The sequence below is a fragment of the Mangifera indica genome, chromosome 18 (assembly GCF_011075055.1).
Source record: "Mangifera indica cultivar Alphonso chromosome 18, CATAS_Mindica_2.1, whole genome shotgun sequence".
NCBI classification, from domain to species: domain Eukaryota; kingdom Viridiplantae; phylum Streptophyta; class Magnoliopsida; order Sapindales; family Anacardiaceae; genus Mangifera; species Mangifera indica.
Genome location: NC_058154.1, coordinates 1,941,377 through 1,965,058, shown reverse-complemented (window position 1 = coordinate 1,965,058; position 23,682 = coordinate 1,941,377). Strand labels below are relative to the sequence as shown.

The 23,682-nt window shown below is 33.3% G+C and overlaps 2 protein-coding genes across 2 annotated transcripts; one reads left to right on the top strand and one right to left on the bottom strand.

The window, feature by feature from the left end:
- Positions 1-111: 111 nt before the first annotated feature.
- On the bottom strand, positions 112-1,955 carry LOC123202230 (ankyrin repeat-containing protein ITN1-like). Its single transcript, XM_044618054.1, has 4 exons — positions 1,805-1,955; positions 1,629-1,688; positions 1,014-1,531; positions 112-936 (listed from the first exon to the last, which is right to left on the bottom strand). The coding sequence occupies exons 1-4, from the start codon at positions 1,953-1,955 to the stop codon at positions 112-114; spliced, it is 1,554 nt and encodes a 517-aa protein (XP_044473989.1).
- Positions 1,956-18,575: 16,620 nt separating this feature from the next.
- LOC123201461 (probable envelope ADP,ATP carrier protein, chloroplastic) lies at positions 18,576-22,851 on the top strand. Its single transcript, XM_044616976.1, has 10 exons — positions 18,576-19,166; positions 19,395-19,451; positions 19,611-19,673; positions 19,759-19,815; positions 19,922-20,005; positions 20,267-20,335; positions 20,421-20,533; positions 20,639-20,808; positions 21,648-21,726; positions 22,308-22,851. The coding sequence occupies exons 1-10, from the start codon at positions 18,786-18,788 to the stop codon at positions 22,420-22,422; spliced, it is 1,188 nt and encodes a 395-aa protein (XP_044472911.1). The 5' UTR covers positions 18,576-18,785; the 3' UTR covers positions 22,423-22,851.
- Positions 22,852-23,682: the final 831 nt, after the last annotated feature.

Genomic DNA, 23,682 nt, shown 5'->3' with positions numbered 1-23,682 from the left:
AAAATACTCTCTTATTTGACACTTACTTTTAACTCAAGTGAAAACCAATATAATGAAAACAGACTTAGACTTAATATCTCAGAGACTTGTCAGCATCAACTTAGGTAAATCTCAGACTGGGAGCTCAGGCTTATTATCATTAATATTCTTCTTAGACAATTGATTGTCGTTCTGAAGCTGCTCTGTATGCGATTGGTTTTTAGGAGCTGCTTGGTCTGCAGTGGAACCCTGTCGCTGTCCGGCAGCTTGCTTCTTAGGCTGTGAAGGCTTTGTGACACACCAACTTTTAGACAATCTACGACACAACTTGAGCAAAGTTTTCTTAAATGCAGCATGCATAAGAAAATTCATGAGTGCATACATGCTGACAAAATTTTTCTCAAACACAGCATACATAGGAAAATTCATGAGTGCAAATACGCTGACCGGTAAAAATGCAGCAGCATAAATGAGAGTGGTGGTCCAATGTCGCTTTTCTGAACGAATTATGAGCAATAATGTTGCCACAAATGCAATCATTGTTGTAGCCAACGAAATGAAGAGGAAGGAGAAACCTATTGTGAGTTTTCTTGGGAGATTGTGGAGGAATTCATCATACGTATAAGGCGATGTGAGGATGGACAAGAACATTACAACGGAGGTCAAGGAGCAGGCTAAAGCAATAACGTCCATGATTGTGAAAACCAAGAAGAGAGTGCTGTTGAGGAAAATTGGATGCCCCTTTTCATTGGAACCTCCAGGCAGAGTGTAGGCAGCTGCGAAGACCATTGTAGCAACGAGAACAGCCACTGCAGAGCAAGACTGAGAAGTATCTTTTATCCAGCCCTGTGCTCTCTCGAGAAGTCTATTGTGCTTTATTTCGAATAGTTCTTCGCAAGTGTTTCCAGCCTTACTGCGAAACTCGGCGTAGTGGGAGGGCATTATCTCCTTTACACGCTGCATATATGGAAATATAACACACATACAAGCACATGTATTAGGTAAAAATCTTGTAAGAGAAAGAGGGGGCTTACTTTGTACCACTTCATCTCTTCTTGGAGTAGGTATGCAGGTCCTGCAGGGTGAATCTTTGTAGTCTCTTCCCCCATGTCTGCAGCATGGTGTAAAATGGTGTTGCCATTTATGTCAACCTTTCGGACTAACCTTGTCATTGGTATTTTCATATTTTTCACATGATTAAAGATCTCACATTGACGGTGCTTAATTGCCACATGCAATATGTTCTGATTCAGACCATTTTCATGCTCAACTATCTGGGGATATACGTCTAGTATCCTGTTCACAATCTCTACTATTCCCCTTTCAGTCGCCAGCAATAACGGGATTTTCGTATAATCTCCTTCGGCTTGGGAAAAAACTTCTGTAGGCTGGTCTTTAAAAATCATCGCTTCCTTAGCAATGGTTTCGTCCCAAGAAGAATCTTTTTCTATTAGTTTCTCCACTAGTTTCAAAGCAAGTTTACGCTTTCTCTTTTCTTCCAACTTGTTTCTCATTGCTAGTGCACAGGTTTTTCTCAGTAATATAAGCCAACCTATTCATGTTTAGCACACAAGAAGGTGCACAATGAGCAATGGTGATGAAGAGAAAAATCATGAAGAATATCCCTAAATCGATCAAAAGAAAATTACTTTTAAAAATTATCGTAGTAGCATTTTCATCATAATCTGCATCATCACTGAATGGAAGGCCTGTAAATTTTAGGAATTAATCAATAAGACATATACAAATTAAAAGGTCATTTTAACATATCCTTATGCATACATTGTCTATAATAGAATTATAGAAAGGTGGAAAATATGCTTACAGAAATACAAGACACTGTGGATCCATGTGTCCCATCGATATTCACTTTTGAAAGCTGAGGGCATGGTTGCTAGTAGGTGAAGAGAGGTCCTGCCATAAACGTCCTTGAGTGTTGCTAACGATTTATCCAGTTTCAGTAAAAATAGAGCCATATCTGAGAAAATTTAAAAAGACCTTAGCACATCAACTATCTGTTGAGTATATCATGTCAAAGCAAAAGTAAAGAAGCTAGGTGGGCAGAGACAGAGACCAAAGTGGTGTCCTGTGATGGCAACGTGCAGAATGGAGGCATCAGGCTTTTTCACGGATATTTCTCCGCCGGTGGCAGGCACAATGCGTTGATTTTGGTAGTGGACGCTTTCAAGCTTTGTTACCCCTTTCCGTTCTACTGTTTTTTCTACAACTCTGGTCCTATGTAGCACGGAAACAGAAATGGAAAAACGTGGGAAAAGTTATGAATATGAAAAATATAAGGGTTTTTTTATAAATACTAAATTTTTTATGACAAAAATACATAAACTTCTATAATATAAAAATAAATAATAAAAAAAGAATAAAGAAAAAGAAGACTATATGAATTTGTATAACAATGAGAGATAACATATCCAAGAAAAGAAAGGTTAAGTGCAAACAAACTTTCACAACAATATATATAAACCAAATGTGCATAGCAAATTAATTGAATTCAAATTTTCAATAATAATAATAATAATATCATATACTAAAACCGACCTGATTATGATGCAGCTTACCGAAACAATGTGTTGGTAAAATAGATTTATTGTCCGTCGATTTTGGTGCTGATTCGAACGAGGAAAACCTTTTTGTTGAATGGAATTATGGAGTGAATGAGTGATAATGGAATAGAAAATGATGAATGCTTGGACTGTAGGCTGTAGGATTTGCACAATGTAATGAAAGAAAAAGAAGATTAATGGGTCAAGTACATGTGGGATATCTCTAATATAAATTATAGGATTTGCTCTACATATATTTGTGTGTGTGTACAGTATTAAATGAAGAAAAAGAGGTATCATTATTTTACTTATATAATTGATAAAACTCATTATACTAATAGAAAGAATATAATAAAAGTAAAGTTAATTCTTATTTTACTATGATAAAGTTATAATAATGATAAAAGAATATTGATAAGTTATAATCAAATAAATTAGAAATAAATAGTTATTTAGATTTAACTAAAATTAGGCTATGTTATATTATCCTAAAATAAATCTCTCATCGACAAAGTATAAAAAATGTATTGGGTATGTATAAACATCACACATTACTCGAGAAACTAAAATAAGACTAATTTATTAGTTTATGAGTTATTTAATTGTTAGAGCATATTTTAAATTATAAAACTTAAAAACCAAACTATGATAGATTATATGTCCAATTAAAGGGTACAATTACAATATCTTAATAGTGAATCGGTTGATATGTTTAATCGCTGATAAAGATAAACCTAAGGTACATATATTCATTGGAAAAGACATTATAACTTTTTACCCAAGTATTTGAGACAGTGAGCATAAACTCATAAATAAAGCAAAGGTTGTAAATAAATAATGTGTTTATATATTAAAGATTCTCATTATAGACAAAGTAGTCACCAATTCAAATTATAAAAAACAATATAAATATATTTGATTTGAAAGTATATATAAGATAAATGATGATGAAAGTATAATAAAAATAAAAGATTATTGATAACTTATAATCGTGCGAATAGGTAATATTAAAATCACTCAATCATATTATGACATATTATTTTAGATAATTAGAGTTTTAAAATCAAATGCACATAGTTTAATTGTAATATTTATAAGTATTTATGTATCACTTTTTTAATTCAAAAAGATTGAAATATTAGATTTTCCTATTGAAGAAGCCCAACAATTAGATTTTTTTATTAAAATGATGGAACTTTCTAAATTGTTAAGACGTTTTTTAAGTTATACAAACTAAAAATAAAATTGTGATAGATTATATATCTAAAATAGAAAAAGTCTTAAGAGTGAGATTGTAAATATGTTTAATCCCTTAATAAAGATAACACTAAACTACACATATTCTTTGGGAAATGTGTTATAACTTCTATGAGACCACCGTGAACACAAACCCTAAGCAAAGCAAGGGTGATAAATGAGTAATATGTTCATATATAAAAATTCTTATCTTACTTGCTCACAGGTTTAGGATCTTTATGTGTCATGCTTTATAAACAAAGTAAATTAATACAAACTGGATTGAAAGTATACATAAGATCATTCTTTGAGCTATAATTATAAGATTGGTAATAATGTTCTCACAATCATGCATGCTTATTGAATAATAAGGCTATAATTTCTAAACTAATTTCAAAAATATTCTCAGTGGTATTTACAACATGAAAACAAACTACTACACCTCATAAAAAGCCTCAAGTATAAACTCATGATAATCCTTGGAATTCATAAACGTATAATTATTCAACAGGCTTCTAAATTACGATAACTATATGAATTTGTAAAATAATGAGAGATAACAGCTCCAAGAAAAGAAGGGTTAAGTGCAAACAAACTTTCACAACAATATATGTAAACCAAATGTGCATAGCAAATTAATTGAATTCAAATTTTCAATACTTATAATAATAATAATATCATATACTAAAACCAACCTGATTATGTTGCAGCTTACCGAAACAATGTGTTGGTAAAATCGATTTATTGTCTGTCGATTTTAGTGCTGACTCGAACGAGGAAAACCTTTTTGTTGAGCGGAATTATGGAGTGAATGAGTGACAATGGAATAGAAAATGATGAATGCTTGGACTGTAGGCTGTAGGATTTATACAATGTAATGAAAATAAAAGAAGATTAATGGGTGAGGTAAATGCGGGATATCCCTATCATAAATGACAGGATTTGCAATATATATATATATATATATATGAAGTGTTAGATGTGTTCTTATATATAAAAGAACTAGTTCTATCCTTGTAACTAAAGATAAAGAAGTATCATTACTTTACTTAAATAATTGATAAAACTTATTGTACTAATAGTAAGAATATAATAAGGATAAAATTTATTTTTATTTTACCATGTTAAAAGTACAATAATGATAAAAGAATATTGATAACTTATAATCAAATGAATTAGAAATAAATAGTTATTTGAATCTATCCAAAATTGGGTTATGTTATATTATCTCAAAACAAATCTCTCATCAACAAAACATGAGAGATATATTGGAAATATATAGACATTACATATTACTTGAGAAACTAAAATAAGACTGATTTATTAATTTATGAGTTATTTAATTATTAAAACGTGTTTTGAATTATAAAACTTAAAAATTAAACTATGATAGATTATATGTCTAATTAAAGGGGTAAAATTATAATATTTTAATAGTGAATCGGTTGATATGTTTAATTGCTGATAAAGATAAAGACACTATAACTTTTTATCCAAGTATTTCAGACAGTGAGCACAAACTCATAAATAAAGCAAAAGTAGTAAATGAATAATGTGTTTATATATTAAGGATCCTCATACACCGTGTTTTGTAAACCAAGTAGTCACAAATTCTAATTATAAAAAGCACTATAAATATATATGATTGAAAGTATATATAAGATAAATGATGATGAAAGTATAATAAAAATAAAAGATTATTGATAACTTATAATCATGCGAATAGGTAATACTAAAATCACTCAATCATATTATGACACATTATTTTAGATAATTAGAGTTTTAAAATCAAATACACATAGTTTAATTGTAATATTTATAAGTATTCATGTATCCCTTTTTTAATTCAAAAAGATTGAAATATTAGATTTTCCTGTTGATGAAGCCCAACATTTAGATTTTTCTATTAAAATGATCAAACTTTTAGTATATCTTATTAAAGGTACCGAAGAAACATAATTAGTATTCTTTCTTTTGTTTTGTTTTAAAAACAAAGTAATTAATTTAATATATTTAATATAAAATAGTAAATGTTTAACTATTTTAATAATAAAATCGGACAGTTTGACCATTTTAATAAAATAATTTAAAAGTTTAATATTTTCAATAAAAAAACGATTTAATATATCATTATTAGGTGCCTCTAAACGATTATATACGTGTGTGTATATATATATATATATATATTTATTTATTTATTTATTTATTTATTTATATTTGTGTGTGTGTGTGTGTAAAACGTTTTTCTATTGAAATTTCTGAACTAATCATCTTAATTTTAAAACAAAACAAATAATATTAATTCTATTTATTTGGTATATTTAATAAAAAAAGATTGAAAGTTTAGTCTATTATATAGAAAAATCTAAAAGTTTAATTTTTTCAATAAATAAATAAATAAAAATTCTGCTCTTTAAGTAAAATAAAATTAAAGTATTAAATGTATTTTTATATTTTAGGAACTAGTTCTATTCTTGTAAATGAAAATGAAAATGTATCGCTACTTTGCTTAAATAATTGATAAAACACATTGTACTAATAGGAAAAATATAATAAAAATAACGTTAATTCTTATTTTACTATGATAAAAGTATAATAATGATAATGGAAGATTAATAGTTTAAAATCAAATGAATTAAAAATAAATAGTTATTTGGATTTACCAAAAATTGGGTTACCTTATAACATCCCAAAACAAATGTCTCATTGACAAAACATGAGAGATATATTGGGTATGTATAAGCATCACATATGGTTTGAGTAACTAAAATAAAATTGATTTATTAGTTTATAAGTTTTTCAGTTGTCAAAATATATTTTGGATCTTAAAGCTTAAAAGCTAAACTAAGATAGATTATATGTCTAATTAAAAGGTACAATTACAATATCTTAATAGTGAATCAGTTGATATGCTTAATCCCTGATAAAGATAAAACTAACACATTTATATAGTCATTGGGAAAAATATTATAACTTTTTCTCCAAGTATTTGAGACAGTGAGCACAAAGTCATAAATAAAGCAAATGTGGTAAATGAATAATATGTTTATATATTAAGGATCCTTGTAAATCGTAATTCATAGACAAAATAGTCACCAATTCTAATTGTAAAAAATAATATAAATATATATGAAAGTATATATAAGATAAATGATGATAAAAGTATAATAAAGATAAAAAATGATTGATAACTTATAATAACACGAATTAGAAATAAATAGTTTTTCAAATTTTTGCAAAACTAGTTTATGTTGTAACATCTCCTAAAAAATCTTACAATGAAAAAATACGAAAGATATGTTGAGTATGTAGTATGGGCATCTCACATCAATTTGAGATGTTAATATAAGACTGTTTCAATAATTTGTGAACTTTTTAAATTGTTAAAACGTTTTTTAGGTTATACAAACTAAAAACAAAATTGTAATAGATTATATACCTAAAATGGAAAAAGTCTTAAGAGTGAGGTTGTAAATATGCTTAATCCCTTAATAAAGATAACACTAAACTACACATATTCTTTGGGAAATGTGTTGTAACTTCTATGAGACCACCGTGAACACAAACCCTAAGCAAAGCAAGGGTGGTAAATGAGTAATATGTTCATATATTAAAATTTTTATCTTACTTGCTCACAGGTTTGGGATCTTTATGTGTCGTGCTTTATAAACAAAGTAGTCACCTATTCTTATTGTAAAAAGCAAATTAGTACAAACTGGATTGAAAGTATACATAATATTCTCACAATCATGCATGCTTATTGAATAATAAGGCTATAATTTCTGTACTAATTTCAAAAATATTCTCAGTGGCATTTACAACATGAAAACAAACTACTACAAACCTCATAAAAAGCCTCAAGTATAATCCCATGATAATCCTGGGAATTCATAAACGTATAATTATTTAACAGGCTTCGAAGATCGTTGGCTTTTTCAATCCGGTTTACCAATATCATCTCAACCATGGAAGCTCTGAAATCTTTCTACCATGACAATAACTTTTGTGATTCCTTCACTGTCTCTTTGCTTTCTTCTTGTAGAATTATGAATTGAATTATAAGCCGAATTAATATTATTGACGAAATATTGTATAATATATAGTATTACAAAGTAATCTAAACTAGAATTCTAATTATATGAAATAGGAAAAATGTAATATCCCTACGTGAATTTAAGGGATATCCTGATCGATTTCCTGTTATTATCAATTTCCTATTATTCAATGCTACGTGTATTTGCTCAAATCTTAGTTTAAATATGTGCATGTGCCCGTATTAAGAGAAATTGTGTATGTCGTGCGTTTGGAGATATATATATATATATCTGTGTGTGTGTATAAAACTGCGGCCAAGTGAGGAAACTGCGTAGGAAAAGAAGGAAAAATAATAATAATTGACTAGGATATATCCATTAGCCATGCAAGGAGCTGATACATCTGTAAAATTATCTCCTTCCTTCCAAAGCCAAAGGACATTTTAAAAGAAACCAGAGAGACATATTAGGGGAGCTGCTGGTGCCCATCACGTTTTGGCCAACATTGAGACCCCATTTCCACAAAACCATTTACCTTTCACACAACTTCCAGGGACCCAAAATTGGCAAACCATTCGTGGAACTTTAAAATACTTATTTTTTTTCCAGACTTGTAATACCTTGGCACCCATTCACGCAGAAGGAAAGAGGGCGGAGCCTTCAGTACACCGGCCAGGGAAGGAAGTCGTCAGAGAAATCGCTGTCACGCGAAGATCGTCGACATCGTCGGAAGAGAGGTAGGCAAATAAACCCCCAATTCTTTGCACTATTTTAATCTGGTTTAAATATATATATGTGTGTGTGCGGTTTGGATTGCATAAATTGCCTGTGTATTGCTGTAATGTGACGTAAGCTGTTGATTGAATAAAGAGGGGAGATGTTTGCATAGTGTAACGTGGTTGATATGTATATATATACTGTGAAAATTTATGGCGGTGTTTCGCGGCTCTTTCATGCTGAGCTATCTTGCGTTGGAGAGTTGTGGCGGTGGCCTGAGTGAAACACCCTTCAGCGCTGTGAAGAGCCTCGAGACGTGCCGCCCACGTCGGACGACGCACAACATGTACGTCGAAATGTGCAGTGGGCACTCTAAGTGTGTTGCGTGCACGCCAGACGTCTTGCGCCCTCGCCGGTGCCCGCCCCACCACCGAGCGCACCGTGCTTGACCGCCAACTAGGAAGCTGTCGGGCATGCCACGCATCTGTTTTGAAAAGTGGCGTGCCATGTGCACACCACTTGCACCCACGAATATGTAGGGTGCAGGTTCACCCATGTAAGCTACGGTGCACCTGCACCACAAAGCATTTTCTATTAAAAAGGTGCAAGCGCACCCACCTTAGTTAAGGTGCACCTGCACCACGTGAAAAATGGTTTTTTTTTTTTTTATTTGGGAACAAGTGTACGGTCACCACATGAAATATGTTTTGTTAATGGGAACAAGTGTACAGTTTGAAATAGGGATGGCAATGGGGAGGGGCGGGGAGGGGATGTTAATCCCCGTCCCCGTCCCCGTAGGGGATATCAATCCCCGTCCCTGCCCCGTCCCTGCCCCGTCCCCGTTACGGGGATAAAAAATAATCCCCGTCCCCTCCCCGCGAAGGAAAATCCCCTCCCCATCCCCGCAGGGAAAAATCCCCTCTCCATCCCCGCCCCGTCCCCGCGGGGAAAAATCCCCTCCCAATACTTGTAAATATAAATTTTAATTCCTTTATGTATTTCAATAAATAAAATAAATCATATTCTCCCAAAATATCACTTACTACAAGAGCTACAAAATATTTATTATTATTTTAGTTCAAATACAAAGTTTTCATAAAATCTAACAATATGCAATAATCAATCTCTTCATTAGTAGCTCTTCATGTATGTGATTTAGGGTAATTTTATAATAACATTAAATTTAACACTTTTCATTCACTTCAATTGATTTTATCAAGTTTATAATTTGTTTTTTTTTTTTTGTGTAAAACCTGGTGGATTGACTAACTAAGTTTTGAAGTTGAAATAAAATTAATTTGGTGCATTTGCATTTTATGATAATGAGATTCTGGGGTCTTTTTAATATATTAGATTAATAGTTCAGAAATTAGTAAAAGTTGATAATTGATAATTCAAAAATTAGTAAAATTAAAGTTATAATTTTAATAAATCATAATGTAAAAATTTCTAGAACTTAATAGTTTAGAAGTTATTATATTAATATATTAGATTTAAGGGGTGGGGTGGGGTGGGGAGGGGATGGGCCGGGCCGGGCCGGGGCGGGGAGGGGAGGGGAGGGGCGAGGCAGGGCGGGGAGGGGAGGGGTGGGGCGGGGAAATATGTATCCCCGTCCCCGACCCGTCCCCGACTACGGGGATTTTTTTCATCCCCATCCCCGCCCCTTTCCCCGTTTTTATCAAGGAATCCCCTCCCCGTTAGGGTCGGGGAGGGTCGGGGCCCCTAAAATCGGGTCCAAATTCCCATCTCTAGTTTGAAAGGGATGGCAACAGATTGGGTCTGAAAACGTGGGTATAGTTTCGTATAATTATGGGTAAATCGTGTCAAATGCTAGATGGTAAAATGTCATGATATTAAAAATACACAGATTGGTTGTGAGATGTCTTAATTTTAAAAAATGAAATGAAATGATTCGTCATAATATGGGGAGATAAGTAACACGGCATATTTTGACAGTGAGATTCTGTTAAAAGAAAAAATTGACAGAAAATATCATCGAAACTATGAGAACATGTCGAGTATTCATACTCACAGTATTCTTTGCTCTATATTTTGTAGGTAGAAGAGATAGTGGGGCAAACGAGGAGGTAGATGGATCGACACATTGAGTTACAAATTTGGCTATTGTTATTTTATTTTCTTAATTAATATTTATGCACACTGGGAAAAATAATTTTATTTGTAATTGTTAAACTCATTTTTTAGATACATTTAGGCACGCTAATTTAATTTTAATAAATATATGGTATTACTCATTCATCTACATTAAATAAGTGTTTTAATTTAAACCTTTGTCTATACGTGACACATCCTTTTGGGATACTCTCCGTTAGGAATATGTTTCCGAAGAGAGATGTTATAAAAAATAAAAAATAACAAATCAAAATCAGATTAAATTAAAATCAAATATCATCTGAATAAAATCAAATAAAAATATATTTAACACTCCTCTGTAATTACAATGGGAGCTCTTGAAGCTATAATCGGAGACAAAAGCTAAGAAGTTCATTGCATCAGGAGAGAGAACACCCCAAAGATAAAGGTTAAACTAACATTCACTTAGTCTCCAGTGGCCAGAGACAATAACCTAGCGTTTCTCTTTGACACACTCTCTCCTGATGCAATTAACTTATCAACTTCTATCTCTAATTATAACTTTAAAAGCTCCTACTATAATTGTGGCGGAGTGTTAAACATATTCCATTTTGATTAAATTTGATTAGTTTTCTTAGAATAATTTTTGAACACTTCTAGTGATAAGTTCATTTTAAAAATTTACTTTAAAATAATCGTTTCAGATATTAATTTCTAATATCTCTCCTTTAAAGGATAATATTTCCATAAAGGGATGTTATAATTAAGTTGTAACTAACAAAGTTTTGTGTAAACATTACTTTGTGTAATAATTATCATTAATTTATATACTAAATTCCAAAGATAAATTTTTATATAAATAATTTTAAATTAAATATACCATTGCATTCACCCACACATTATTATTAATCTATGGATTATTATTTTTAATACATAAATTAATAATTTTTTCTAAGTATATATAATTTTAGTCTTTATAATATTAATAAAATTATATATACAAATTTATATATAAAAATGATGATATTTTTCTATATAATTAATTGATTTTATTTTAAAAGATAAAATAATAATAATAATAATGTATTATTGTTTGTAAATAAAATTTATCTATTATATATATATATATATATATATATATATATATATATATATATATATATATATATATATATATATATATATATATATATATATATATATATATATATATATATATGTTGCATATCTGGTGGATTTTCCACCACATGCGGTAAATGTTAACAAAAGCCTGGGATTGCATTAATTTGCTTGGAAAATTGGCTTGGAATTTTGGTTGTAAATTTAGCCATTTTCTTTGACTAATGGGGCAGCCAAATGTCTATAAATAGCCCCCCATCTCCTCACTTCAGATGCAATTCTTCTTCTTCTTATCTTCATCCGGATATGAAATAAAATCTCTCAGTTGCTTTCTCTCATTCTCAATTCTTCTTTAATTATTTATCTTTTTGTATTAAATTCATAACACGTTATCAGCACGATCAGTTCAGGTATATTATATCTTTATATTATACCGTTATGCTGCTTAAATATTATAAATATGGATATCCCAGTTGTGATGTCCCAGTTGATTTTTAATTTCTGTTATATTTCTGCTTAATTTTTATTTATAATCATACAATATTTGCAACCCGAAGTTTGTAAAATTGTAAATCTGGACCTGAAGTCCTGAAATTCTTGAATCTAGACCTGAAGTCTGGAATATCATAAATCTGAACCTGAAGTTCTGAATCCTATTTGTAACTTGAAGTTTACAAAATTATGAATCTGGACCTGCAGTCCTGAATATCATGAATCTGGATTTGAAATCCTGAATATCATTCGTATCCTGAAGTTTACGAAATTATAAATTTGTGACTTGAAGTCATAAATATTATTTGTAACCTGAAGCTTACAAAACCAAGAATCTGGACCGGAAGTCCTGATATTATTTAAATGTTTATTTTTATTGTATTCCATTTATTTGAATATTTATTTATTCGCATATTCATTTATTTGAATCTTTATTTTTATTTATATCCGATTTACAACTTGAAGTTTGTAAAATCGTGAGAAAATCATATATATGGGCCCGAAGTCTCGAGTTTTACGATTTACAACTTGAAGTTTGTAAAATCATGAGAATACATGTTTATGGGCCGGAAGTCCCCAGTTTCATAAATATGGGCCGGAAGTCCCCAGTTTCATCAATATGGGCCGGAAGTCCCCAGTTTCATCAAAGTCTTTATTTTAATAATGATATCACCTTTGCAACCTGAAGTTTGCATAAAGTGTGAAAAATATGGACTTGAAGTCCAAAACATAATCAGAATATATATTATAATATTGTAAATATTAATTACAAAACCAGAAGTTTTGTAGATATGGGATAATATATGGACCTGAAGCTTCTAAAATTAATCTCAATATTTCTCCTACAAAATCAGTTATTTTGTACATATGAGATAATATTTGAACCTGAAGTTTCAAAGATTAACTCATATATATTATATACAAAACCAGAAGTTTTGTAAATATGACAATAATTGAACCTGAAGTTCCTAAATTTAGATGGATAATATTAAATGGGCTTTTTACATAAGTCTCCACCTAAAATTTGTGAGCCTTGAAAAACTAACTAAATAAAATATCCCAGAAGGATAAATACAAGGCTATTATTTTTCGACATCATATCCCTGAAGGATTGCAAGCTGAAATATGGATATAATAATAAATCCATTAAATTTGTGGAGCAATTTAGTACTATTCAGAATCTTTTCTTGAATGTGGAAAATAAAATATTCCCCACATTTTATTTTTGCTCTTGTAGTAGCAATATCAGAAAAGAAATTCTGAATTAATATTTTCTTGTTATACATCGTTCCCTGAAGTGAACACAACTACCAGAAATAGTTATTATGAGTATGAAATGCCCAAAATTTTTATAATTAAATCCATCATATATATTTATTTTGGAGTCATGCATATTATTTTATATTTTATGGTCATGTTCTCTTTCTTTCAATATTTTGTGTACGTTATAACTAACGTAATTTTTAAATGAAAGGAAATGGACTCCAAAATTGAAGCGTTGACTTCAAAAGCTGATGTGGGAGACATATGTTTGGTGGACAGTGCAACAACGCACACAATTCTCAATGAAAAGAAATTTTTCTTATCTTTAGCATTAATTGAAGCTAAAGTAACCACCATATCAGGATCAATTGATCTGATAGAAGGCTCCGGAAGAGCCACAATTATGTTAAACAATGAGACTAAATTAAGCATCAATGATGCATTATATTCAAGTAGATCCAGAAGAAATCTACTGAGTTTTAAAGATATAAGAAAAAATGGTTATCATCTTGAAACCATGAGTGAAAATGGTGCAGAATTCATCTGTATAACTAGTAATGCCTCCGAAAGAAGGCTTATACTAGAAAAATTGCCTGCTTTATCATCTGGATTGTATTATACAACCATAAAGGCAATTGAGACCTACGCAGTATCGAACCAGAAGTTCGTTGATCCAAAAGCATTTATGCTTTGGCATGATCGTTTAGGCCACCCAGGATCTACAATGATGCGTAGGATTGTTGAAAATTCACATGGACATACATTACAAAATCATAAAATTTTATTGTCTAGTGAACAATTCTGCACCGCCTGTTCTCAAGGCAAATTAGTAATAAGACCATCCCCCTCCAAAATTGGAGGTGAATCCCCATCGTTTCTACAAAGGATTCAAGGGGATATATGTGGACCCATTCACCCACCAAGTGGGCCATTTCGTTATTTTATGGTCTTAATTGATGCATCTGCACGATGGTCTCATGTTTGTTTATTGCCTAGTCGAAATGTTGCATTTGCTAAACTGTTAGCACAAATTATCAAATTAAAGGCACATTTCGCAGATTATTCGATCAAGTCAATACGGCTAGATAATGCTGGTGAATTTACATCTAAAACGTTTGATGATTATTGCATGTCTATGGGGATTGAGGTTGAACATCCAGTCCCGCATGTCCACACACAGAATGGATTAGCTGAGTCTCTTATCAAACGACTCCAGGTAATTGCACGCACTTTATTATTAAAAAGTCAATTACCTACTTCTATGTGGGGACATGCTATATTACATGCTGCAGCGTTAATTCGCTTGCGACCTTCTTCTTATCATCAATATTCTCCCCTACAATTGGTTCTTGGTCACCAACCTGATGTATCTCATTTGAGAATATTTGGTTGTGTTGTATATGTCCCTATTGCGTCCCCTCAACGCACAAAAATGGGACCCCAACGTCGTTTGGGAATATATGTTGGATATAATTCACCATCCATTATCAGGTACCTGGAACCATTAACAGGTGATCTTTTTACTGCACGATTTACAGATTGTCACTTTGATGAGACAACTTTCCCATCTTTAGGGGAAAAGAAAATGCCTCCTGAAGTTAGGCATGAACTTACTTGGTATGTACCTACCATGTCTCATTTAGATCCTCGCACATCCCAAAGTGAAACTGAAGTGCAAAGGATACTGCGATTACAAATTATTGCCAATCAAATGCCTGATGCATTTGTTGATACAGCAAAAGTGACAAGATCACATGTTCCAGCTGCTAATGCACCAGCAAGAATCAATGTGACTGCTGAACAGTCCATTCGAGCCGTGACTGATCCATCTACCTCACGCCAGAAGCGTGGTAGACCTGTTGGATCGAAGGACACTGTTCCTCGAAAAAGAAAGGCAAATAATCAAACAAATATTCCTCCAGAAGAGGTTATAGTCTCTAAAGAGACTCAAGCCCCTGAAGTGGCACACGCCCCTGAAGTGGCACAAGCCCCTGAAGTGGTACAAACCCCTGAAGTGGTACAAAATCCTGAAGAACAGGAAAATGAGAATATTGAAATATCTTTAAATTATGTTCATACACAAGAAATGTGGAATCGTGAAACAATTATAGTTGATGATATATTCTCATTTGCAGTAGCTACTGAAATTCTGAATGATGATGATTTTGAACCACGTACTGTGGCTGAGTGCAAACAAAGACATGATTGGCCTAAATGGGAAGAAGCAATTCAAACAGAATTAGCTTCTCTAGCAAAACGTCAAGTGTTTGGGCCTGTAGTTCCAACACCTCAAGACGTACAACCCGTTGGATATAAATGGGTATTTGTGAGAAAAAGAAATGAGAAAAATGAAATTGCTAGATATAAAGCCAGGCTTGTAGCCCAAGGCTTTTCCCAAAGGCCCGGTATAGACTTTGATGAAACATATGCACCTGTAATGGATATAATCACATTCAGATATTTAATCAGTTTAACAGTCTCTGAAGGACTGGATATGCGTCTAATGGACGTAGTTACTGCTTATTTGTATGGAAATTTAGACACTGAAATTTATATGAAACTCCCTGAAGGATACAAATTGCCTGAAGCAAAAAGTGTCAATTCAAGAGGCTTGTACTCAATTAAATTACAACGATCATTGTATGGATTAAAGCAATCCGGACGTATGTGGTACAATCGCCTCAGTGAATATTTGAAAAAAGAGGGTTATGTGAATGACCCTATATGCCCATGTGTCTTTATCAGAAGGTCAGAATCGGGATTTGCTATTGTAGCAGTTTATGTTGATGACATGAATTTAATTGGGACTCCTGAAGAGCTCTTAAAAACTGCTGAATATCTGAAAAAAGAATTTGAAATGAAGGATTTGGGGAAAACAAAATATTGTCTCAGCCTGCAGATCGAGCACAATTCAAATGGACTACTTATCCATCAAGCAGCGTATATTGAAAAATTATTAAAACGTTTTAATATGGATAAAGCTTATCCTTTGAGCACCCCAATGGTTGTTCGGTCTCTTGATCCAAAAAAGGACCCATTTCGTCCCAAAGAAGAAGATGAAAAGATACTTGGTCCTGAAGTACCATATCTTAATGCCATTGGAGCCTTATTATATTTGGCCCAATGCACGAGACCGGATATATCCTTCGCAGTTAATTTATTGACCCGATTTAGCTCTGCACCAACCCGTCGTCACTGGAACGGAATCAAGCATATACTCCGTTACTTATGTGGAACTAGAGATTTGGGATTATTCTATTCTGTCAAATCCCCTAAAAATTCTAGTTTGGTTGGATATGCAGATGTTGGTTATCTTTCTGACCCCCATAAGGCCCGTTCACAAACGGGATATGTTTTTACTTATAATGACACAGCTATATCATGGCGCTCCACCAAGCAGACCTTGGTTGCAACTTCTTCAAATCATTCAGAAATTTTAGCTCTCCATGAAGCCAGCCGAGAATGTATATGGTTACGGTCTGTCATCCATCATATTCAGAATGCATGCAGTCTTCCTTCTACAACAAACATTCCTTCCATATTATATGAAGACAATGCAGCATGTATAGCCCAAATTAGAGGTGGGTACATCAAAGGAGACAGAACCAAACATATCTCACCGAAGTTCCTTTACACGCATGAGCTCCAGCAGAGCAAAAAGATTGATGTCAAGCAAATCAGATCCAGTGAGAATCTTGCAGATTTGTTCACTAAGACACTACCGACATCAACATTTGAGAAGTTAGTGTATAACATCGGTATGCGGCGGCTCAACACGCGACCAAGTTAATCCTACTACAAAGAGGGGGAGCGTTCATCAGGGGGAGCATTCATCAGGCAAAATTTTGAAGTTTATCAAATATTGGACAAAAGGTGCACTGTACTCTTTTTCCCTTCACTAGGTTTTGTCCCACTGGGTTTTCCTAGTAAGGTTTTTAATGAGGCAGTTTAAGCACGTCCAACACTAACTTACAGGACATTTAATAATTATGTTCCTTTGCTTTGGTTTTTATCCCACTGGGTTTTTCCTTAGCAAGGTTAATATAATTATCTGTAAGTGGTGAAAATCCAAGGGGGAGTGTTGCATATCTGGTGGATTTTCCACCACATGCGGTAAATGTTGACAAAAGCCTGGGATTGCATTAATTTGCTTGGAAAATTGGCTTGGAATTTTGGTTGTAAATTTAGCCATTTTCTTTGACTAATGGGGCAGCCAAATGTCTATAAATAGCCCCCCATCTCCTCACTTCAGATGCAATTCTTCTTCTTCTTATCTTCATCCGGATATGAAATAAAATCTCTCAGTTGCTTTCTCTCCTTCTCAATTCTTCTTTAATTATTTATCTTTTTGTATTAAATTCATAACAATATATATATATATATATATATATATATATATATATATATATATATATATATATATATAATATATATATATATATATATAGTGCTACTTTTCAATATAACCCTGATCTAATAAGTCAACATCTATTAAGGATGACAACAGAAACAGGCAGGCAATGGATTGGGGATCTCAATTCCCATCCCTTTTTTCGTTACAGGGATAAAAATAATTTTTCGTCTTCTCTTGCAAAGAAAAATTTCTTCCCCGTCCTTATAGAAAAAATCCCCTTTATATACTTGTAAGAAAAAATCCTCTTGTTATACCTTCAAAACACAATATAAATATATTAAATAATAAAATTATGTAAAATTAAAACTAACCCACTATTTCAAATATCACAAATATAATATATTAACCACTTTAATATATACAACAAAAACCTAAATAAATTTTTAAAATATAAATCTTCTAAAATTATATAAATATGTTAGTATTTTCAGTAAATGTATTAATATAAATGAGAGGGGATGGGGCAGGACAGAGAGGGGATAGGATGGAGAATGAATATATGTATCCTCGTCTTCGATTATAAAGATTTTTTTATCTTCTTCATGACCCTTTTTCTCTTTTTTATCGGAAAATTTCTTTCTTATTAAAGTTAAAAAAGACCAATATCATTAAAATTGGACTGAAATTATCATCTCTAACATCCACAAATAAAGAAACTCTGCGGGGAAATCTAAAAAATCCACGCAGCATAAGCGACACTCAGTTTCTTTTCCATGGACCGATACACACAAGATCAGAAAAGATTCAGGGCTTAAATATAAGAAAATTGAAAGATCCCCTTTCTCTTTCCGTTTCGCTCTCTTTGTCTACCTGTAACGACCTGAACACCTTATCTCGTCCGTGCCCCTTCCTAAATTTCAAAATTCCGCTTAAGCCATGAGAGAAGAGCCAGCCGTTGTAACATTCCGTAGCATCCCGAACCTCAAAGTCTGTCAGTTTAGCTGGATCGATACGACGCCGGAGTATAAACCGTTGTGGAGAACCGACGCCCGGCTTATTTGGACAGTTAATCATGCTGGTAGAGCTGGCTGTGGTGGTGGAGGTAAAGTTAGGGTTGATAATTTTGCTTGTCTTGCACTGGCGGAGAAGCAAAGTCGAAAGGAGTGCGAGCCTACTCCAGCTCAGCTCGCCAAGCATCCTCTAGCTTTACTCGCTTACGTGCCGAGAGACGTCGCGATTTTTGCAGCTGGTGCCGTCGCTGGAGCTGCCGCCAAAACCGTCACGGCTCCGCTTGACCGTATCAAGCTACTTATGCAGGTCTTATTTATGTTTATTACTTTTGAGCTTTTTCACGTGTTCCTTACATTTCTTGCAATTAGAATTTCGCTCGAAACGGCGCCGTCTGGTCTTATTATGTGACTTCTGTTAGGTCTTTTATTCCTGCAAAGTGAGATAATTACATGCCAGAATTGTCAGGTCTCATAATGTGTTTACTAGTTCAATGGAAATTTTGATAACTGCTTATATGTAATTAGTTTTTTACAGACTCATGGGGTGAGAGCTGGGCAAGAAGGTGCTAAGAAGGCGATTGGTTTCATTGAGGTATGTATGGCCATGGAGATGGAATATTCTTGGCTGCATTGAGAGTGTTTCATAAGTATGAGAGATTCAATGCATATTGGTCGGAGGTATTGCATGAGATGTAAACGATTTGATGTCTTCTGGTTATTTATTATAATGATGGTTTTAAAATGGCTGCAGGCCATAGTTTTGATAGCAAAGGAAGAAGGAATTAAAGGATACTGGAAAGGAAACCTCCCTCAGGTCCTTCACCTATGTCATTTTTTGTTTAATTATGTATTGACGATTTTCTTGAGTTTTAAGGTAGAATTTTACTATGATGGTTCAGATTATACGAATTATACCTTATAGTGCAGTTCAGCTCTTTGCTTATGAAACTTACAAGGTAATAGTGACAATGGCTTAAAGAAATTTTTTACAGTTTTACATGTTTTATTTAATTCTCTTTATGCAATATGATTTTACTTTGATGTTTCACACTTCATTTTCAGAAACTTTTTAAGGATAAGGATGGTCAGCTCTCTGTGATTGGGAGGCTTGCGGCAGGTGCTTGTGCAGGCATGACATCCACTTTTGTGAGTAATAATGTTGTATAAGGTCTTGCTTGATTGTAGTCCATAAAATTGCTTCTTATTGGAATTTACTTGTTTCTCCTAATAATTTTTTCAAAAAAAAAAAAGATCTTCTTTTCAAACATAAGGGGCATTCTGCTTCTAAAATCTTCTGAGAGTACTTATTTCCCTTTTCTCGGGATTTGTCTTTCATAGCACTCTTTTCTCATGCTTAGTCATTTGCTCTTGTAACCTTGACATTGATGTCTGTTTGTCTCTGCCTAGGTAACATATCCCTTAGATGTCTTGAGGTTGCGTTTAGCAGTAGAGCCAGGGTATCGAACTATGTCTGAGGTATACTGGACCTGCTTGCATTGTTTATATTTTGATCCTCATTACCTCATTAATAAGAAAATGGATAAGAATTTATTACTTCCAGGTAGCCTTGAACATGTTGCGAGAGGAAGGATTTGCATCATTCTATTATGGGCTTGGACCTGCTCTTATTGGAATAGCCCCATACATTGCTGTGAACTTCTGCATTTTTGACTTGTGAGTTCAATAATAACTGTTTCCTAAAGCATATTACTGAAGGTGGTACAAACAAGACAATCTACAGCTATAATAATGTGTATTCTATCTTTTTGTAAATGACAGGGTGAAGAAGGCTTTGCCTGAGAAATACCAACAAAAGGCTCAATCATCCCTACTAACTGCTGTTGTTTCAGCTGGTGTTGCCACACTCACATGCTATCCTTTGGACACAATTAGAAGACAGATGCAAATGAAGGGTACACCTTACAAGTCCGTTTTGGATGCTTTTACAGGTAAGTTAATGGCGTTTTCATTATTGTCATTGTCTCAAATATGAAATCAGCAACATCATATAGCTGTTAGAGATCAATAAGCGTGTTTACTATCAAAAGTTCTAAAATATTGTTTTGAGAGCAATGGACAGGACCCACAGATTGTAGTTTTTTATTTCTTTCTAATGACATATAATGGTTTAGCTTTGGAATTGAAGCTAATTCTTTTATTAGGGACACTGGAATCTAACTCTTTTCAGTGGGATACATTTTTGGCTAGAAATTAGCAGAGTCAAATGGTAAATGTGAAATTGGATTTGCCACTTAGAATGCAATTGTATGGTAAAGGCAAATGGTTAGGCATGACTCTGTAAACTTATATTAATAGTTAGCAAAGATTAGGTTAAAATGAAGATGAGTCAATGAGTCTTACTGTTCTTTATTCCTCATAAGGTGCTGAATGGATACCACTTTTTTAGTCAGTTTGATCTTATGGATTTGAGATCAAGCTTTTCAAATTATAATTTTTGTGCTGTCTTGTCACTGAATATTTGTTTTATTTATGTTGTTGGTTTCTTGTTCAGTCCTTGAGCAACCAAATGGGGTGCTCCATGTTGTTTTATCCTGAAAATTCCCCTCCCAATTTTACATGTAATCCTAGCTTTTGTAAGATGTATGCCAAAACTCAGGCATGATAGAGGGGTTATTGCTTGGATTTCATTCAAGAATATATGTTATAATCATCAATAATTTGTTGAACTTTTTGGTGCCTTGTCCTCCATTTCACATTTCTTTGTGGGAGATTAATAGTTTTATGCCTAGATTATTCATTCGTATCTAACTTTTTCTTATTTATGAAGGTATTATTGCACGAGATGGAGTTATTGGCCTGTACAGGGGTTTTGTGCCAAATGCATTAAAAACCCTACCAAACAGCAGGTTCACATTCATTCCGTTGCATTATTTTAATTTTGATACCCATCAAATCCTTCTTTGTAATAACCCTTCTATTTAAAATTAGGTAATCTCCAAGCCAATTTTTATTTATTTATTTATTGGTCTCTTGGTTGCAGTTAAGAATGCCTTGCATGACTTCCTCTAAAACATGTTGATTTAGGTCTATTTTAATCATAAGATGGGGAAGTAATTATTATTGATGCCAAACTCAGATATTCCATAGACATGCATGTTCAATCATTTTGTGCTTTGCTCTGTGATTCTCTGTTCACATTGGTTATATCATGTCATATAATTAGCTTATAAGTTAAGTTGTGTTTGTAATCATTTTTTATCATAGCTCCATCTTTGAGGGTATGTGCATTCCAGGTTATGTGAATCATGTAAGTGCATGTCATAGGATGTCTATTGAAGTTATGAAAATTTAGTGTTCATTGCAGAGAAAGAGCCAAGCATACTTATGGCATAAATGATCTGATTTCTCCTTTTCTATTTCCAGTTTCATTGTTGTTACTTTTACTCCCATTACCCTAATACACTGTTTATTCCCTTTCTTACTTCAGCATTAGGCTCACTACCTTCGACATTGTTAAACGTTTAATTGCCACAAGTGAGAAAGAGTTTCAAAAACTTGTGGAGGAAAATCGCCAGAAACAAAGCCAGAATGCCAAGATATAGAAGTTCCTGTTATCGTCACATTACTATTGTTTTATGAGCTATTATTTTCCCACACAATTTTCCTGTGGGTTAATGTTTCACCAGAACCATCAGTAATTTGCAGGTTTTATATATTCCATTACAACTTCGTGATGCACGAGAATCTTGGGTTCATGTTCCACGAGAACCATCCGTGATTTGTTGATTTTATATATTCCATTTCAACTTAACAGCCAGATGCGCTGTGTTGTTCTTTTTTTTAAACATTTTTTGCTAGTCAGTGTGCCTTACACCATTTATAAGTAGGGTCTAGGGTAATTAGAATTGGGAAAGATAAGCCTAATTTTGAGCTGCCCATAGGGTAGTACCTTACTGGAGGTTTGTGATTCTGTAAAACTATTAATTTTTGGGTGCCAGTGTTGTATGCCATTTCTACAATTTTAGTTGTCATTCTCAGTTTGCAGCGCCTTAAATACCATAGAACTTATTGCTTAGCTGGGAGCCTGCATATAATTTGGCTTTACAGTGTTTTTTAAGCATGGAAATGCAATGAGCGTAACACATGCGCACGTATTTTTGAAGGGTTCACACTAGGGTAGACTGGCCCAGCCCACTGAGCTGATGCGCTGGGCCGGGTCTAAGACCTGTATAATAATAAGTTGTCGGGTTGGGTTAACCCACAAAATTCATAAAGCCCATCACCCGACCTAATATATATAGGGTCGGGCTTGGGTCCATTGATACCCAAGCAAGGTTAGCATCCGCCAAAGATGCAAAGATCCTTAATGATGTTCCTGTAAAATACCTAGAGGCACCCAACATTGCGGCTTCCACCCCAGATGCCTTACTGGTTATTTATTAGTCCTTTTGGATGGATCATATAGCCTTATAACTCGAAGATGGAACACTTCCTGATACAAAAAGTAGAACTCCTTGTACTAAGTTTTGCCGTTACACACTAACCAACTATAGATTGTAAAAGTAAGGCTACAACTCTCTGTTATTACAATGTGTTGACAGTAATGAAACAATCTATATCCTTTGTAAGTTCCACAAAGGAAAATGTGGAAATCATGTTGGGGGCAATTTCTAGCAAAAAAAATCCATCCACCAAGGATAATACTGGCCATCTAGGAAGCACGGAAACTCACAGCATGGTGCATTTCCATGTTTCGAAAATGTCTTCGTTTCCGAAATGGCAAAACATTTCCGAAACGGTTTGAAATCAGAACAAAACATTTCGTGGCCATTTCAGTAATTTATAAAAAATAAGAAAAACGT

Bases quoted from the DNA above. Each gene is read 5' to 3' on its own strand.
- LOC123202230 (XM_044618054.1), bottom strand. From the start codon at position 1,955: ATGGCTCTATTTTTACTGAAACTGGATAAATCGTTAGCAACACTCAAG. The intron at 1,689-1,804 runs GTAAGCATATTT...TAAAATTTACAG, and splicing joins CCACAGTGTCTTGTATTTCT to GCCTTCCATTCAGTGATGAT. The intron at 1,532-1,628 runs GTAATTTTCTTT...AAACATGAATAG, and splicing joins TACTACGATAATTTTTAAAA to GTTGGCTTATATTACTGAGA.
- LOC123201461 (XM_044616976.1), top strand. From the start codon at position 18,786: ATGAGAGAAGAGCCAGCCGTTGTAACATTCCGTAGCATCCCGAACCTC. The intron at 20,006-20,266 runs GTGAGTAATAAT...GTCTCTGCCTAG, and splicing joins CAGGCATGACATCCACTTTT to GTAACATATCCCTTAGATGT. The intron at 20,809-21,647 runs GTAAGTTAATGG...TTATTTATGAAG, and splicing joins CGTTTTGGATGCTTTTACAG to GTATTATTGCACGAGATGGA.